Source organism: Akebia trifoliata, chromosome 11 (assembly GCF_017979445.1).
Source record: "Akebia trifoliata isolate Shusen 1 chromosome 11, ASM1797944v1, whole genome shotgun sequence".
In the NCBI taxonomy this organism is placed as follows: domain Eukaryota; kingdom Viridiplantae; phylum Streptophyta; class Magnoliopsida; order Ranunculales; family Lardizabalaceae; genus Akebia; species Akebia trifoliata.
In genome coordinates this window covers 1273036-1291535 of record NC_141385.1, presented here as the reverse complement: position 1 = coordinate 1291535, position 18500 = coordinate 1273036, and the positions used below count along the sequence as shown (strand labels likewise).

The 18500-nt window shown below is 34.8% G+C and overlaps 2 protein-coding genes across 2 annotated transcripts; one reads left to right on the top strand and one right to left on the bottom strand.

The window, feature by feature from the left end:
• Positions 1–5277: 5277 nt before the first annotated feature.
• On the bottom strand, positions 5278–6546 carry LOC147390187 (mitogen-activated protein kinase kinase kinase 18-like). The gene has a single exon (XM_086457727.1). The coding sequence runs from the start codon at positions 6544–6546 to the stop codon at positions 5278–5280; it is 1269 nt and encodes a 422-aa protein (XP_086313853.1).
• A 2696-nt stretch (positions 6547–9242) lies between these two features.
• Positions 9243–11928, top strand: LOC147390186 (wall-associated receptor kinase galacturonan-binding protein). Its single transcript, XM_086459410.1, has 3 exons — positions 9243–10149; positions 11510–11554; positions 11674–11928. Exons 1-3 carry the CDS (start codon positions 9294–9296, stop codon positions 11799–11801), a joined length of 1029 nt encoding a protein of 342 aa, XP_086315536.1. The 5' UTR covers positions 9243–9293; the 3' UTR covers positions 11802–11928.
• Positions 11929–18500: the final 6572 nt, after the last annotated feature.

Sequence of the window (18500 nt, the reverse complement as noted above, 5' to 3'; positions counted from 1 at the left end):
CTATTCTAATGAACTCTCTAAATTTGCAAAGACTAATAATAATCTGACTTGAAATTCACTCGCTTGACGTGGCGAAAAATCATAGTTCTTTTTCCTTACATATCCCGAAGAAAAAGATCTATGGTTCGTGCACATGCGACGTCAAGCGAGTGAATTCCAAGTCTCAATTTATCGCACTCATTAATTAATTTGCAAATGCCAACTATATCTTAGTTTTGTAAATTTTGGGAAATATGCATCTATTTATCATCACAATCCAAATAATATTATAGAATTATAATTTATAACACTATGGAACTATCTTAAAGATAAGAATAGGGGCGAGTGAAAAACATTTATGATTCTGGGTGCACTTCCACGTCAACAATGTGTGAAACGATGTCAATTTTAATGTCATTCCGCCATTTTCCTAAGTTGGAGGCTTTCTTTTTTCAGAGAGAGAGAGAGAGAGAGAGTGTGTGTGTAAAAAAAACAGCCCCAAATATATATATTTTCTTATATTAAATTATTTCTTACTACTATGAATTAAACAAGCATTTTTTGATTAGTTGATAGAAGACTAGTGAAGATGAAATGGGATTCCTTCATTTAGATTTCCAGCAGCGTATTGCCCAAGAATTTATGTAAATAATCATATATATATATATATATATATATATATATATATATATATATATATAGGGAAATGTTCAGCACCCTAAGTTTTACCACACACTTTAACAAACGTTTTTTGTCCAACATGGGTTAGAAGTTTTGGAATGAGCTGATTTTTGGTGAGGATGATCTCTATGATTAGAAGATCATCCTCCCCAAAATCAGCCCATTCCGAAATGTTTAGCCCCATGTTTACACGTTGAAAAATCGTGGACCGTCTATTTTTTGTAAATCAATTTTGATGGGGTTAGAAGTTTTGGAATGAACTGATTTTTGGTGAGGATGATCTCCTCACCATAGAGATCATCCTCACCAAAAATCAGCTCATTCCGAAACTTCTAACCCATGTAAGACAAAACACATTTGTTAAAGTGTGTGGTAAAACTTAGGGTGCTGAACATTTCCCATATATATATATATATAGGGAAATGTTCAGCACCCTAAGTTTTACCACACACTTTAACAAACGTTTTTTGTCCTACATGGGTTAGAAGTTTTGGAATGGGCTGATTTTTGGTGAGGATGATCTCTATGATTAGAAGATCATCCTCCCCAAAAATCAGTCCATTCCGAAATGTCTAGCCCTATGTTTACAAGTTGAAAAATCGTGGACCGTCCATTTTTTATAAATCATTTTTGATGGGGTTAGAAGTTTTGGAATGAGCTGATTTTTGGTGAGGATGATCTCCTCACAATAGAGATCATCCTCACCAAAAATCAGCTCATTCCGAAACTTCTAACCCATGTAGGACAAAACGCGTTTGTTAAAGTGTGTGGTAAAACTTAGGGTGCCGAACGGGACCCATATATATATATATATATATATATATATAATATATATTAGCATACCTCATCACATGCTTAGCTAAAAACAAAAAGAAAATGGCGATGACAGCCTTATCAACAATTGATGGAGTGATTCTATCTCACGATCTAGTTGTTTAATTATTTCCTAAAAGAAGATGGGAAAAGTAGTTAGATAGAGTAAACATAACCTCTAAATTATGATCTTTTCAAAATCTAGAAAAAATAGATGCTTTGAAAGTGAGGTTAAGTCATGAGTAAGGTCAAGAGTCAGGATTTTGAAGGACTCGTGCTTGATATCAGATGTTGGAGACCTTGCCTTTTTCTTTTATAAATTCTTTTTGTCTTTTGCATAAATAGCACATTAGTCCATCAAGGCATGAGTACTTTTTGTTTTGTTAAATAGTGTAATATCATACAAAATTATAGTATGTCCCCTATTGAGTTTAGTCTTACATCGGACACAAATTGCCTTGTCTCCCTCCTTATAAGTTTTTGAATTTCTTTACTCATTGTCAATTGATTTTGACTTGGACACTCAAATTTATCAAGATATAAGCGCGGGCCTTTCTCTTCCCCATGTCATCGAGTTTATATCTCCACGTGTTTGGTTCAATCCGACTCTCACATGCGGAGTTTGTTGAATTTAGTCCCACATCGGACACAAATTACCTTGTCTTTCTCCTTATAAGCTCTCGGGCCTCTCCACTCATAGTCAATTGATTTTGAGTTGAACCTCCAAATTTATCATCCCCCTCCCTTTTTTTTTTAATTACTTTTTGTATGCAAAATTCAATAGCTTGGAATTTCTATCATGCACTTAAAATGTGATTTCACATTAAAGTGAAAGACTTTTCTAGCCTCAATCCATTTAAGAGATGCGGAATAAGATGAAAAATAGATTTTTCTTAATAGTTTTCTAGAGATACATACAACTTTTTTGTTTTCTGATGATGGGGTGTCCAAACTTACGTTGGACTAGTCCTACATGAAAATTGGAAAATTCTATAGAAAAAATTGACGGGCTAAGGCCCACAAATTTTAGAATTTGAATTTGGACGGTGTAGGACCGTCGAAATTCTTGATGTTCCCAGATTTAATGGTTTAGAGTTGTTGAATTTCTCTCATCCTTCATTAATTTGACAGATTTGACCTGTTGAAAAAAAAAATTTGACAATGAAAAATTCGATGACAATTTGACTTCTTGATCTGTCGAATTTTATGAAATTTGACGGCCTACGACCATCAAATTTGGACTTTTTCACATTGTGTAGGGGGATCAGAAGAGCCAACCAAGGTAAGAGCCAAGGCATATGAATCCCTCCCCCGGGCACATGTAACACCCGCACATCACACACACTGGGTAACTAAGGGTGCGCCCTCGCGGGTGGCCCCTAAGGGCTTAAACCATGGGGTGAGGCTAGGTACACAATCTCTTTCAAATTCTCCTTATTATTCTGTGGGATTATGAATTGTCTTGATAATCAAAGAAAAATCGGAAATGCAATTGACAAGAGCTTGACCTCACTAATCAACGACTCATTACAAAAACATGAAGAGAAACTTGACTAGTAAAACATGAAATCCAACCCAACCGTTGGGATAAATCATGTATCCAAGAGGATACATCATGTGTTTCTAATATAAATCCTAATTACTGTCAAATTTGATGTTTTAAATACTAAGGGGTTCATGTTTTTTCAAGAGTCAAGGGATCCCAACCCTTGCTTTAAACATGTAAATGTTAGGTAAAATTTTAAGAATAATGCTGAAGTAACTTCAGGCTAGAATCTCATATCACACTTTTTGACGTGAAAGTGTATGGGAATCATAGATGTTTTTCATCGAGATATGATTGAAAAAGCATCTATGATTTCTATCCACTTTCACATCAGGAAGTGTGATGTGAGATTCCAGCTTGACGTCACTGCTGACTCAATTTTTAAATAAACATAGGGTTTCTTGAGTAACAAAGTACTGACTCGAGTCTAGATAGATGAAGAAAAATTTAGATACCTTTATAGCCCTAATTAATAGGAAGCCAAATTTGACAGTTCACACCATTTCAAACTTTCAATTAGTTGGAGTCCACGTATGGAGTGAACACTTTTTTTGTTTTTTAATTAAATGTAGATTCATGAAAGTGTTCATTTTCTTTTTCTATATCAGCAAGAGTTATCTTTGGATGAGGCCCATCAAAGTTTGGATTGGTTCACACTCATATTTGTTTCTTTTTTAAAAGATTGACATGGCATGTCGTATGCGTTAGGTATTAGGTCAACATACACGAACAAAACACTGAGTTTCAATCGTATCTGGCCTGATCCATATCAAATTTATTGGTTTAATTATATTCCCAAAGTTAAATATAAGTCCATTATGGATCTAGAAAACATGGGCCTAACTCAGAGATTCTGCACGGGATCATGTAACTTAGCGGTGGCAATTCTTACAATATGACCCGTGAATATGATTTGAAAACGATTCAAAGTTATTGTGTTTGGGTAATTTAACACATAAAATGGGAGAATATATGCTGTGTGTGTGTGAACGCTTAGCTCTCGTGACATAAGATGAAAATAAATAAGAACAATCAAGAATTACATCATTCGATTATGTGTACTTCCACGGATAGAGATGAGAGCATTTTTTATTCAGGTTTGGGCTGAATAAAAAAGATTAAAATTATATTGTTGGAATAAAATTTTAGTGGAAAAGGATTGTAATTTCAAAATTTTCCTAATCAAATATGAAATGATGTCTTATTTGATCACTAATGACTCTAATACAAGAACATGCGGCTATCTAACAATAAATATATTTGGGTCCCGTTCCCCATCCTAAGCTTTACCCTACACTTTTAACAAATGTGTTTTGTCCTACATGGGTTAGAAGTTTTGGAATAGGCTGATTTTTGGTGAGGATGATCTCTATGGTGAGGAGATCATCCTCACCAAAAATCAGCTCATTCCAAAACTTTTAATCCCATCAAAAATGGTTTACAAAAAATGGACGGCCCACAATTTTTCAACTTGTAAACATGGGGCTAAAAATTTCGGAATGGGCTGATTTTTGGTGAGGATGATCTTCTAATCATAAAGATCATCATCACCAAAAATCAGTCTATTCCAAAACTTCTAACCCATGTAGGACAAAACACGTTTGTTAAAGTGTAAGGTAAAGCTTAGGGTGTTGAACATTTCCCAATACATTAATAACAAATAGTAGTGGCCAGGTTGGGCACTAGCCCAAACAAAATTGATCGATTATGCTGACGAAACAAATTCGAAAACCGTAGATTGTACTCCTCGGGATACACGGATGCACTTCCCCATAAAAAAAGTGTATCTCGAGGGAATCATGTATCTTGAGGAGCACAAATCTACAGTTCTCAAACTTGTCACGTTAGGTAGTCCATTGAGTATGCCACGTGCATGGTGTCAGATTACTACAACTCAAAATAAAATGTTTAGAATCAGATCCTACCTTTGTGGGCTCCATATTTAACCATTGTTTTTTTTCGACCAATTGACACCCCTACTTACAACTCCCAGCCAACTCAATGCACGAAATCAGTCCCTTGTGTGCCAACTGCCAACTTAATCAGGTATAAACATAACAGATACCGAAAGGCATTCAACCCAAATTCTGAAATTTTCTTTTCTGATGAGCTGGACTTGAATATTCTAAGCATCAAAACTGATTGACCTCCATATCTAAGTCTCTTCTGCTCACACAAAAGATGAAGACCCAAAGAAAGGAAGATCATCATATCATCCATGGATTTGAAATTAGAATTGGGTTAAGTTTCTACGAGAATTAATTGGAAGTGAAAAGGTAGAAATTATATTTCTTAAAATTCTGATTTCTATACAGAAATTTACTGAACATTACACAACCTCTCTTCCTACATAAATTGTTACTACCCTTACAACTACTAATATGGTAATTCTCCACATCATTGAATTTTCTCTCTTTTTCATGACTAATCCAAACTATGAAAGACCCATCAGTCATGTCGGGCTCATTGGAATGGATCCAATTATGATCTTTACCTGGCAAATTCTCGCTTTCTTCACCATTTTTATTGCTTCTAATGTCGATCCAATTTTCATCCCATGTCCAATTTGGTAACCTTGGAGAGGATGACAACCTGCCATGGCACAACAATCGGATCCTTTCCGCTGGAGAATTTGAAGAACCAATGTGGACCAGACTTTGGTGTGTTTCCAATTCCTCGAATGCATTCCAAAAGTCTTGATCTAGTAAACTTATTGGAGAATTTGACAAAGATCCTTGAATTCGCTTCGAATTATATTTGGGTTCCTCAATAAATGGGTGTTTAAGAAGCTGATATGCGGTCCACCGCTCTTTTGGATCTCTTCGTAAACATTGACACAAGAAATCCTTAGCTTGCTCAGAGAGGCTGCTGGGAAACTCTGGCACGTCCCCCGAAAATCCAATTCGATAAAGTGCGGATACCGGATCAATGACATCCGGCCACGGACAAAACCCAGTGGCCATCTCAATAATTGTACATCCAAGGGCCCATATATCGGCAGGACATCCTTGCTCTTCCCCACGTGCAACTTCGGGAGCCATGAAGACCGGTGTCCCAGCAATTGAACTCGATGAATCGACAATAAACCTAGCACAACCCAAGTCAGCAATTGTCGCCCCATCACTTCCAATTAAAACGTTACAACCTTTAATGTCACAATGCACTATATGATTCGAGTGAAGATACTCTAGCCCTTGTAGAATTGATCGTGTATGAGATCGAATTAAAGATTCATCCAGCAACCCACCTTGCTTTTGAATTTCATCGGAAAGTGTACCATGAGAAATGTACTCCATGAAGAGATTGTACATAAGCTTACCATTTTCCATAGTAACATCATGGCCCATGTATTTAACTATTCGAGGGAAACTTAGTGAAGATAGGATTTTCTGTTCCCTTTGCAAGAATTTCGATTTGGCAAATTCAATAGACTTAACTGCAAAGATCTCATCGGACCCATGAGAAGTGGCAATCGAGACTGTGGCTGATGAGCCATGGCCAATGGTGTGGCCTCTGGTCCAGTTCATTGGAGAGTTGAGGGAAGAGACGAAGAAGTTTTAGTTGGAGATAATCTTTTATTTTTGTGAAGTTATATGTAATACATATAAGCTGTTGGTGTTGGAAGTTAAATTAAATACAAAGAAAGAGAGGTCTTTGTGTCCAGATGCGGCCGTTTTCTCTCAATTAACGACTGCTTTTAACGAGGGTACTCCACGTGGTAAAAGCAGACTAGATTCACAGCTTTGGCCGTCTAGGCGGCACTTGATTGGCTTCTAATTATAAGTAATAATACAAGGCACATGGTGACACATATGTGTTCGAATTTTATGCAAGCTAGCGACTCACACAAGGCGTGATTTTACTGATTTTTTTTTTTTTTTTTTGATAAGCACATGACTTTACTTTATACTTAAACATAAAAAGGAAAAAAAAAAGAGAAAAATGCTGGAGTAACATTGAAATTGACATCGTTTTAGACATTGTTGACGTGGATGTTTATAGAATCATATATGCTTTTCATCTAGATACGAGTGAGAATCATCTACAATTCTGTGCACACCAATGTTCTAAACAATGTCAATTTCAATATTACTAGAAAATTTCAAAGGAATCCTCTCCTTTGAATTACAGGTGGAATTTCTAAGAAGGTAATCTAAATATAGATGAAAATATATGGGAGTGTAAAATAAATATAAAATGTCTCATGTCTTGTAACGAAGAGGGTTGAAGAAGGCTGGCCACTTCAAAGTTGGAGTCCAAAAAGCTAGATGATTCTTTGGGTGCATATATTATTCTACTTCCACTCATCTTTCTTCTAGCATTAAATTCCAGTTGTAGGTGCAAATATTTTTTCTTGTGCCAATTTTCTTTCTCTTAGTCCAATGATAAATTTTAATTTGTTGGATTTAGCTTTGTTGGCTTTATGGCTACATGTCAACTATTAAATCAATGGACATGATAACAGACTAATAAAATACTTCAAAGGAAAAAAATGAATACATCAATCTTCGACGAGTGCTGATTTTTGAACTCAACTTGACAGGGGGGACTCAAAACTCACTAACATGGCATGAGCAAAGAATTGTAGATTATATCCCTTCGGATGCCCAACCGACCTACCATATGCAATTGTGTATCTAGAGGGTACTGTTGGGTATCCCGAGGGATAGAATCTACGATTCTTTGCATATAACACGTCAGTGAGTTTTTGAGTTCAACTGTCAAGTTGAGTTCAAAAATCATTAGTCAACTTCAATAGGTCCACTAATATTATTTTATTTTATTTTATCATATTTTGACTTGTCTAGATCATTTATAAAAGTACAAAAATAAGTGTAAGATACCTAAACAAACATCATTGTTCAAAAACCAAATTTTTGGATCATGTCAATCTTTGAGCATTGGTGTGGTACTTGCCAAAAGTCTTACGCGAGCTCTTCTGAATGGAATCCAATGAATATAAACAAGTGAAACTGCCTCTATTTATAGATTCAACCTTGACCTTTATTTTTAGAATTGTCCTAGCCAATCGTTAAATTTCTTTCTTTTCTTCTTTTAAGGAACTAAGGTATTCCTTCCATTCTTCTTTTTTTCATTTTTCTTATTCTTTTTAAAGAATCAAAATACCCAAGTCTCTTAGAATGCCCAACTAATCTTTGGGGCACGTGTAGTCCTTTCCCCTTCCCCCTCCACCCGCACAAGTAATTTCTGGGATATGACAGTGACCTCTAAGGGGTTTATTCAAATTCAACTCCGTTTCTTGAAGGCAAGACAATCCTTGAGGGTTCTTGCCAACCCAAAAAACTCCCCAAAAGTTGGATCTCTCACAACCACGTAGGCTGAATAATAATGAAGGGTGTTTTACTAGAGGTTGGAGATGGGGGTATTCACGTCATTTATTTTATCATATATGGGAAGAGCAAGTTCAAGAGGGGCATGTCAACAGTTCGAGAACATAGTGGTACCTAAAATATTCACCAACATGTGAAGGGCATCTCTAAAATCTAAATAACTATTTTCGTACCCATAGTTTTATAACTCACCTTGTATGTCAATCTGAGTTAGGCAAAAAAACTCATGAGTCAAATATACTGAATTTACAAATATTTTAAAATAGCTAGGGCTGGGATTTATTGACTCATGAGAGAACATATGATCTTGATCTTATAAATACAAAATCCAATGATTGAGATTAATACATATTGAGTCCCTGATAACACACATCTCGGAGACACTCATCTCTAGGATAAATCTTAATCATTAGATTTTTTTTACTTTAAATGGTTGGGATCATATGTTTTTTCTGAGTCACCGGACCCAGACCCCTTAAAATAAATAAAAATGCCTATTTTTGTCTCCACAAAATATATATGGACAAATGTCTCATCCCAGTTTCTGACCCAACTCGGCTCATTTTCGAGATGAGATTTTGATCGAGTCGAGTCGGTTTGGACGAGTTTTAAAAACTATGCTTTTAAGTTTTAACAGCATTAACCAGCAGCCGATTTCTACAATCTTGCTCTCTAAACCTTCTCAAAACTTGGAAGTAAAGCACAGGCTAAAGAAAAGAAAGTATGGAAGGAAACAAAAGAAAAAGAAAAAGAAAAAAGGAAAAGCTCATAGAGATTCCCACATCTCTCTTCACTTTCCCTTTGATAATCTGACTGCTTTTGAAATTATACCATTAATCCTTATTAGAAACTATGATATATCACTCTCTCTCTCTCTCTCTCTCTCTCTCTCTCTCTTTCTGATCACTCCTTCCACACCTTCAATGGGCTCTTTCTTCACTACCAGACCCATATCACAAAATGCTTCATGTTCTCTCTCTTCTTGGTCCTGGTGTCTTCTCATAATCTTTCTTATTCTTTTTCACTTCTTCGACTTCATAACTGCTCAATCTAACCTCTGTAAATCCTCTTGTGGCAATATCCCAATTAACTATCCTTTCGGTATTGAAGATGGCTGTGGTAGCCCATACTACCGACACCTTCTTGTATGTTCAGAGTTAGACAAACTCGAACTTCGAACACCTTCGGGACGATACCCAATTCGCAACATTAGTTATTCTGATCCCCACATTCTCATTTTCGATCCATTCATGTGGAATTGCAACGATGGAAACAACTTTCGTCCTACTAGGCCATTTAGTCTTGACACAAGCACACACTTATCTCTATCTCCTCAGAATGACTATCTCTTCTTCAATTGTAGTGAGGACAATGTGATCATTGAGCCCAAACCAAGCTTCTGTGAACGGTTCCCTGATCGGTGTGATTCATCTTGTGATAGTGCTAGTTATCTGTGTCGACACTTACCCGATTGTCCTTCTACATTGGGTGGGAGGAGTACTTGTTGTTCTTACTATCCAAAGGCGACGGAGTCTATAAGGTCGATGCTTCAGTACTGTGCATCATATACTAGTGTGTATTGGAGAACACTTGATGTCGTTCCTCCTTATGATCAAGTCCCTGAGTATGGGATTCGGATTAATTTTGATATTCCAGTGACCACCAGATGCCTTCAGTGTCAGGATAATTCAAAAGGAGGAGGAACATGTGGGTTCGATACTCAGTCACAGAGTTTCTTGTGTCTATGTGAGAAAGGAAATTTGACCACTTATTGTTCAGGTATATTACCATTATTCTCTCCTGTGTTAGATGTTTTGGATCCAATTGGTGATTAATTGCCACGAAAGAACTATACATATATGCCCAAATTGGGTTTATATGTATATTTTTCTCCTTAAGTAAAAAAGATTAAAGGTCGGTAATCAGTAGGTGAAGACGTTTTTGTGAAAAATGTTTGTTCAAAAGAGACAAAAAACAAACACAAACACAAGGGTGATTTACGTGATTCGGCAGTGTGCTTACATTCATGGAGCAGAATATAACAAGATCAATCACTATTTTCTCATATGTTTTAAAGTCTTAAAGATCTCTATTTAAAACCCACGAGTTACTAAAACATGTAAATCTCTCCAAAACAGAAATCCCCCAAAATAGAAAATCCTTAAAAAAATATTACAGGATTACCCTTTCACACCCCCACTGCTTTGGTAGTGCAATATGATTCAAGAGATTTACACAACAATCTTTTGAACCTGGGTCATGGTACAACACTGGCATACTTTAATTAACTTAGATGATATCTTCTAGGCTCATACACACAACCTAACCCAATTAGGCTTGTGGCTGAGTGAAATTAAATTGGGCTATTTGGCATGAGAGAAATTGAAGGGTCTTCCAAGTGGTGGACGGTTCTTTTCATCTGATTCTAGAGATTTTAGGGTTGGTTTTGTTTAGTTTTTTTTTTTTTTTTTTAGTAAATTAGATTAAGGATATTTAAGGGGGTGTTTCTTTAAGAGTTTGTCTTCAAATGGGACACTTTATTTTCAGATTAATGTCGTTTTTTCTTGTACCTTTGTAATTTGGTTGGTTCTCTCAACAACCGTTAACTGCTTCAATAAAATTTTACCTCTAAAAAAAAAGGGAAACTAGGTTTTTAAGGTTTGTTAGGTTTGAGAAGCATTGGGACGAAATGGGGTATACTCTATTTAATTTTTTAAGAAAAAAAAAGGAAGCAATGAAGAACAATGAGCAATTGGTCTATAGAGATCTGGTTTTGAGTTCTGCCACAAAACCCTAACAAAAAAATACATATAAATAACCTACGAATTTCACCTTAGGGGCACAACGCCCGAACCCCAGGATGGGCCATTATGTAGCCTATTGAAAGCCCATCCTAACAAATAATCAGGTTCCAACCTCAAAATCTTTTTCTACAGAGTGCGCGCATCTTTCATCTCTATCATAGAGGAAGGCATTGCCAAGCTACTATAAATCTTGCTATTCTTCGTGCCTTCTATTTCATTTTTATTGCTTTTGTGATTTGATTTAGGGTTTTGAGTTCACATTTTCAAATGAATGATTTGAACATCAATTGGGCCAATTTGTTCCTACATTTAACACCAAGCTTACTCTTCCACAGATCGTGACGCTTCTCAGCATAATAGTAGAATTGGAGTAATTGCTGGTGAGTTAACAACATTTCAACAATAATAGCCTCTCTACATGAGTTTTGAATTAGGATGTTTCAAATTCGAGATATCGACAGCTTGGAGTCTTGACCTTCTCTTGGTTGTGTTGGTGCAGGTACGACTACAGCAGCGTCCGTGGCCGGTGCTGTTGGGGTTGGAGCTGGAATATGGTATTTAAGAAAGGTGAGAGCAAAAGCACCAGTAACATGTGGCGTTCAGAACAATGACAATAGGCTCTTTTAAAGGGGAACCACCAACACTTATTTTTGTAACTGCTTTATACTGAAAGAAACCAACTTAGCTGAGTTCATATATCCTTCTCTCATTTCAATTCTCATTGCTCATAAAGAAATGAATTGGTGTTTCTACCCCCCCGGCCCCCACAAAAAAAAATAAAATAAAATAAAGGATATTTTTCAGTCTAGTTTTTAGAAGATATCTGATAATGATTTTTCTCATACACATCATCACAATGCACTTATCTCTTTCTTCTCCACAATATTTTTGTTTAAAAAAAAAAAAAAATTATAAACAAGAAAATGATTAAATAAGATACACAAAAATAGTTTTGAGCAATTCATGGGCCCCATAGAAATTGGTCTCCTATATGGTGTTCATTTTCTTGATGCCTATCTAGATTTCGTGCCAATTGAAGAAACCAAGTGAGGCCAGGACCTTCACCTCCTCCATCTTTTCTTCTTGTCTGTGGATTCTCTAAAGCAATTAGCTACTGGGATGAATTTATAATAAAAGACTTTTAATGTTATTTAATAAAATTTCAACCAGTGAAAAAATGAAGTAGTAAAGAGAAAAAAAAATCGCACACGAACAACACAAAAATTTATGTAATTCAACAGTTTGCCTATGTCCATGGATCAGATCGAGAACGATTACTATATGTTTTCTTTTCATACATTTTACAGACCTAAAGATCTCTATTTATAAAATCGGGAGTTGCTAAAACGCATCTACCTCCCCAAAAATGGAAATCCCCTTCAAAAAAGAAAACCCTTAAAGAAAGTATTACATAACTGCCTTTTTTGCTACCCTAAAAATTTGGTTTGCCGATCCTGCACCCCCACAACTCAGTGTACTGCTAACAAAATACAATAATTTACACAACACATCCTACCATCAACAATTCCCTAATAAGAACTAGGAGTCGGCAAAATTAATAATTATGCATTTTTGTAATTTTCAATCATAATTTATAAAATGAAAAGTTTCAACTGGACTTCCATAAATCTGACATGAAAAACAAATCCTTTCCAGAATGCCTTCTAATAAGTTTTGTAATTTGCACTTTTTTCCTTTTAAAATTTTAATTAAGACAATCATTTCTACTATTTCTTTGGATTATCTTAGGGACACAACTTGGGTGGAGGACGAAGAAGGCCTCCTTCTAAGGGGTCAAAGCCATCAATGAGATACCACTCTCGAAAACTTAGAATTATAACCTTATCTTAGGACCTATGTAGAAAATTGAAATAATTGAGAATACTTGGATGATGATTACATATCCCAGGGGATTTATATAAATTCAAAATATCCATGAATATAGAAACATAATCAATCAATCCAATACAATATCCCTAATTAATCCTAATTGATGTGAATCTAAGATTTGCAAGATATGTGATGAGATACATCATATCATTGATATAGTGTATCTCATGCCCATTATTATAAGGCGTACACCTTATCTCTATCACTATGGTCCAAGGGACAATTTCTATGGGGCATACACAATGTGAAAAAAGCCAAAATTTGACAGCTTTGAGCCGTCAAATTTCATAAAATTCGACGGACCAAGAGATCGAATTGGCGTTGAATTTTTCATTGTCAAATTATTTTTTTCACTGTGCCGAAACTGTCAAATTAATGAAGGATGGGAGAAATTCGACAGCTCTAAGCCATCAATTCTGTGAACATCAAGAATTTCGACGGTCCTAAACCGTCAAAATTCAGTTTCTAAAATTCGTAGGCCCTGGCCTGTCAAAATTTTCTGTCTAATTTTCCAATTTTCACCATAAAGGAAACTGAAGCAGACAAAAATTTCCTTGGGGCAGACGGAGGTTGACCCTTAAGAGCAAAGGCAGAAGGAAACTTGACTGCAAGAGCCACCCATCAAGTAGGGACTAGAGTCGGCCTTAATGATTTAATAATGCTAAGTGGAAGGAGCGTTGGTTAACAGATAAAAATTAGTCTAGGGATAATAGGATGATCTTCCTCAAGAGTTCATATTGACGGAAGGCTTAGCACGTCAATGTTGGCTCTTCACCACCTGGGCTATTGTATGCTCCAAGGGTTGGACTGTTTGCCCATTAAAGCAGTACGCGAGCTACGTTCATTATATATGAATGTTGTGAGATAGTTCGGTCCATAACTGGTGTGGATGTTAGAGCATTGAGAGAACTTTTCCCTAGTATCATAAGATAGGGAAGGACGCCCATTTTTTGTACCAGTTATCATTTCAAAGGTAAATGTTGGGTAATCAAGTCCGAAACGGATAACTATTGAAAGTATTAAGCCAACTCAAGATGAGTTCCTCTCCTATTGCGACTTCCCAAAGCCTCTGGTAGCACAATCGCGACAACAACAAGTTCTTTGCCCCGAGATATTGAAACCATACTAGGAAAGGTTTTTCTAGAACGCTTTCATTGAACCCTTTTGATGATGGTTGTAAACTTGTAATTAGTAACAGTTATAAATGAGGGGTCACAAGAAAGTAAAATAAATAATTGTATAATTTTTAATCTATCATGCACCATGTCGAATTACCTATTAGGCCTATCCCTCCAAGGAAATGGGCTTGGCCTTGGCCCAATTATTAAACAGGCCTAAGTTAACACGACGTGAAAATTGAAATTTTTTACTAGAAAATTCGACGGGTGAGGTACCATCAGAATTTTTTAATTTTCCCAATTCGATGGCTTAAAGCTGTTGAATTTCTCCCATCCTCTGTTAATTTGATGATTTCGGTCCGTCAAAAAAAAATCGACAAAGAAAAATATGATGCCTTGATCTGTCACATATGGATTTATTTTTATTTTTTTCTGTATAAATACCCAAATTAATATTGACCATTGGCATCCCTAATTTAAGCTCTAACATAAATCATAAATAAATTTAAATTTCAAAATAATTGGCCTTTTACTACAACTTAAATTAATATTTGTTATAATCACAATTTGTTTTTTCTATAATACAAGCCGTCAATTAGGGCCATTATGTTATGAATAAACACCATAATTGACTTTATTATATGATATGACTTTACAATTAAATCAGTAAAAATGTTCATTCATAACAGAATGATTCCACTATGTCAAAATGCGCCCAAAATGACCGCTACTGAAGTTATGAATAAACACCATAATTGACTTTATCATATGATATGACTTTACAATAAAATCAGTAAAAATGTTCATTCATAACAGAATGATTCGCCACTACGTCAAAATGAGCCCAAAATGACTGCTACTGAAGTCGCAAATGCCTTCCTTAAAAACGTAGTCATTTTTTTAAAACGGCTGACAATATGTGTTGGCAAGAATGAAGGTTATTAGAAAAAAAACAAACGACTGCCCATAACCATTGGAAATTCTGATTTCTAGGATAAAATTTTTATTTTAACGACAACCTAGAACTGTTGTTTTTCAATTTTTCAATTAAAAAAAATAAGTTTTTTTCATTTTAGATTAGTGAATTGTGATTCCTACACACACAAAATAGAAGATCTACATATCGTAAACTTAATATTGCCAATTTCTTAGGGTATATTAATAAGATTTCAAAATGAAAATAAAAAAATAGTTAAACATTGGGGAGTTCTATCCATTTTCAAAACCTCGGAACAATTTTTTTATTTTTTATGTTTTATTTTTTTTTAAATTTTATTATTGTTGTTGCATAAAAAAGTGGATCTGTCTCTTCCTGTGGCTATGAATGCCTACAAGATTGAATTTTCGTGATAGTCTTCCAGTATGAATAACTTGAAAATTAACAAAAAGAAGTAATTAGATGCATAAAATAGGTTAGATTGTCTTCTTTTAGGCCCCAAGATGGTCCAGGTTTCTGGGCTTTAGAATATAAGCCCGACCAAGTTCATAGGCTCTAGCCCTTCTTCACCCTTATTTTTTGAGACCTCGCCCATACTTGTTTGTTCATAAACTTCACTGGCAGAAGATTAATAGCCACCAAGAATAGTTATTTTTGATATTGTGCTATGTATGTGCCAACAAATGTACATACAATATGCATGAATTAGCCACTTTAATGGGATCTTTCATCGTGGTTAGAGGACAAATTAAATTATCGAACGTCTATCATTCCCTCCGAATTGCTTCATTTGTAAATCCATTCCCGGGCCAAAATCCAGCCATGCTTGAGCTCCATAAGGCTTTAGATATGCTGCAAACAATCAACAAATCTAAATATTGATAAATTTGAGGGTCCAACTTAAAATCAATTGGGAATAAGTGAAGAGGCCTAGGAATTTATAAGGAAAGAGACAAAATAATGAATGTCCGATGCGAGCCTAAACTCAACAAATAACACAGCCCTAAACAATTCCTAATTCTTGGTAAATTAAAAAAGATAAAATTCTACCTTCCAACTCATACAGTTGGACAGAAACTGTCCAATGCCAATTAAGATATTAAGATATTCTCATGGTTTAGAAACTCGGTTTTGTGTTTAGTCCCGTCCATGCCTAATACTGAGTTGACTCGGGTAATACAGCTCATTTTATTCGAGTCATCTCGTTTTGTCATTGGGACAATGATTTTTAACCATCTAAAATATCTGAAAATTTTAATGAAGAAGATGACGTTTTTCACTCCATTTGGATTCAAACCCTTTGTTCTCTACTTCACTTGATGGAGAAGACGGGTAAAACTCGATTTGAGGGTGAAAATGATAAGATTTCAATTATGATAATTAGTAAAATTTGTTTGTCTCGGATTTCTTAGACAAGATTTTTTATATCTCGTCCTAGACGTATCATTCATCTTGCGAGATTCCGCAAAATCAAAAAACTTTATTCGTCTGTCTCGTCAATGCCTAATACTGAGACGACTTGGTGATACATCTCGTTCTTGGATGAGTTTTGAAACCATGGATATTCTACAAGGAGTATCTTGGGAATCTGATTGATTGAAAACCTATAGTGCGGTAGTGAACCTTAAGAAATCTGTATTTTCTGTTCTAACCTCAAGTTCCTGCAAAAGTCGAGTTAAAGATATGAATCAATATTTTTCTTCTTGGTCTCAGAATTGACACGTGTCACACAGTCTTTCGATATTGAAGGTTCTAACGTCGAATGAGGTTTATGATAAAGGTTCCTTCTCAGCCATCACATTGGAACTAGAATTCTTTCATAAATTAATGAATAATGATTTTCTAATAAGAAAAATCATATTATTTAATAATGTTTGACTAGATAAATGCACCTTTTGACAAAAGAATAATCCAAGGATTCCACAAAAAAGAAACAAAATCATAGACGTTTGTTCTTGTATTTAGGAAGCCTGTCAAACGTCATTGGTGACAAAGTCCAAAATGTAAATCCAAGAGTCCTTACATATGGATAAAAAAATATAGAAATTAATTAATTACATATTTTTCCTTGACTTTAATAAAACTCTCCTCATATTCAAATTTTGATATTATGAATTTATTGACCAGATCCTTCTATTAGGGGTAGGGGTGCACATGGTTATGATTGATTTGGATTTTGATAAAATTGAAATCAAATCAAACATGATCGATTCAACAAATTTGGAGTCAAACCAATCCAATTATCTTATAGAACCGAATTAATTCGAACCAACCTTTGTTCAGATCGATTCTCGATTCTCATACTTTCAAAATAGAAATATTAATATTTTTTCTTTCAAAAGAGGAACCCTTTGGATTAGATCATAAATAATACCTATTTTTAAAATGAAAATGATTTTATAATTAAATTCTGAATGAAATTTGTATAAATTGAAAATTAGAGGAAGCTCAATGAGACTAAAAAAAAATTACAATTTTAAAATTGGTATTTTAGATGAATTAGTGAGGAAATTAATCCATAAATGGTAGATTAACTTATCCAAGCATAGGTTCGTATAATATATTTTATCTAATAAATACGGCATAAAGGTTCTTGTAAAAAAATAAGGAATAAAACTCTTCAAAAAAGTTTTTCCATAAATGGATTGATTCATTTGAGAGTTGAGAGAGAGATTTGTGTACATTTTTTTATGAATTTTTTTTAGAAAAAAATAGAAGAGATAAAGTTGAAGACTTTGATAAGTTAGCTCTTCGAAACATATATATATATATATATATATATATTAATAGATATTTCAGATTGGTTCAGTTCTATTATACCCCTAATCCGAAATTGAATAAAATCAATCGGATTTTTTAATGTATAATTCGTACCCGAACCAAATCATGCTCAATCCAAATCATTCCAATCCAAAAGACTTCTGATTGGTTCGATTATTTGATTTACCCAATTCAATTAGGGGTGATGTTCTCGCTCTCAAAGCTCGTGCTGATAGTTGGGGATTTGATTCTTCTTCAATCACAAATCTCAATATAATAAAATCAACTTTCTATAAATAATCTTTCTTACCAAATTTTTCTTTGTAAAATTGGTATTTTTTACATTCTTATAAATAATTCTTGTAACAAAATCTTAGTGTATATTGCAATTGAAAACTACAATAATGATACTATTGAGAGCATTATTGAGATCACTTTTCTTTAGTCTATAAAAGAATATCAAGGTCTAAGATGTCAAACATAGCATTACATAAAAACTAGAAAATTCTACAGTAAAATTCAACTAACCAAGACCCATGAATTTTAGAACCTAAAATTCGTCGACCTTGGGCTGTCGTAACTTTTAATATTCCCTAGATTTGATAGCTTAGAGCCATTGAA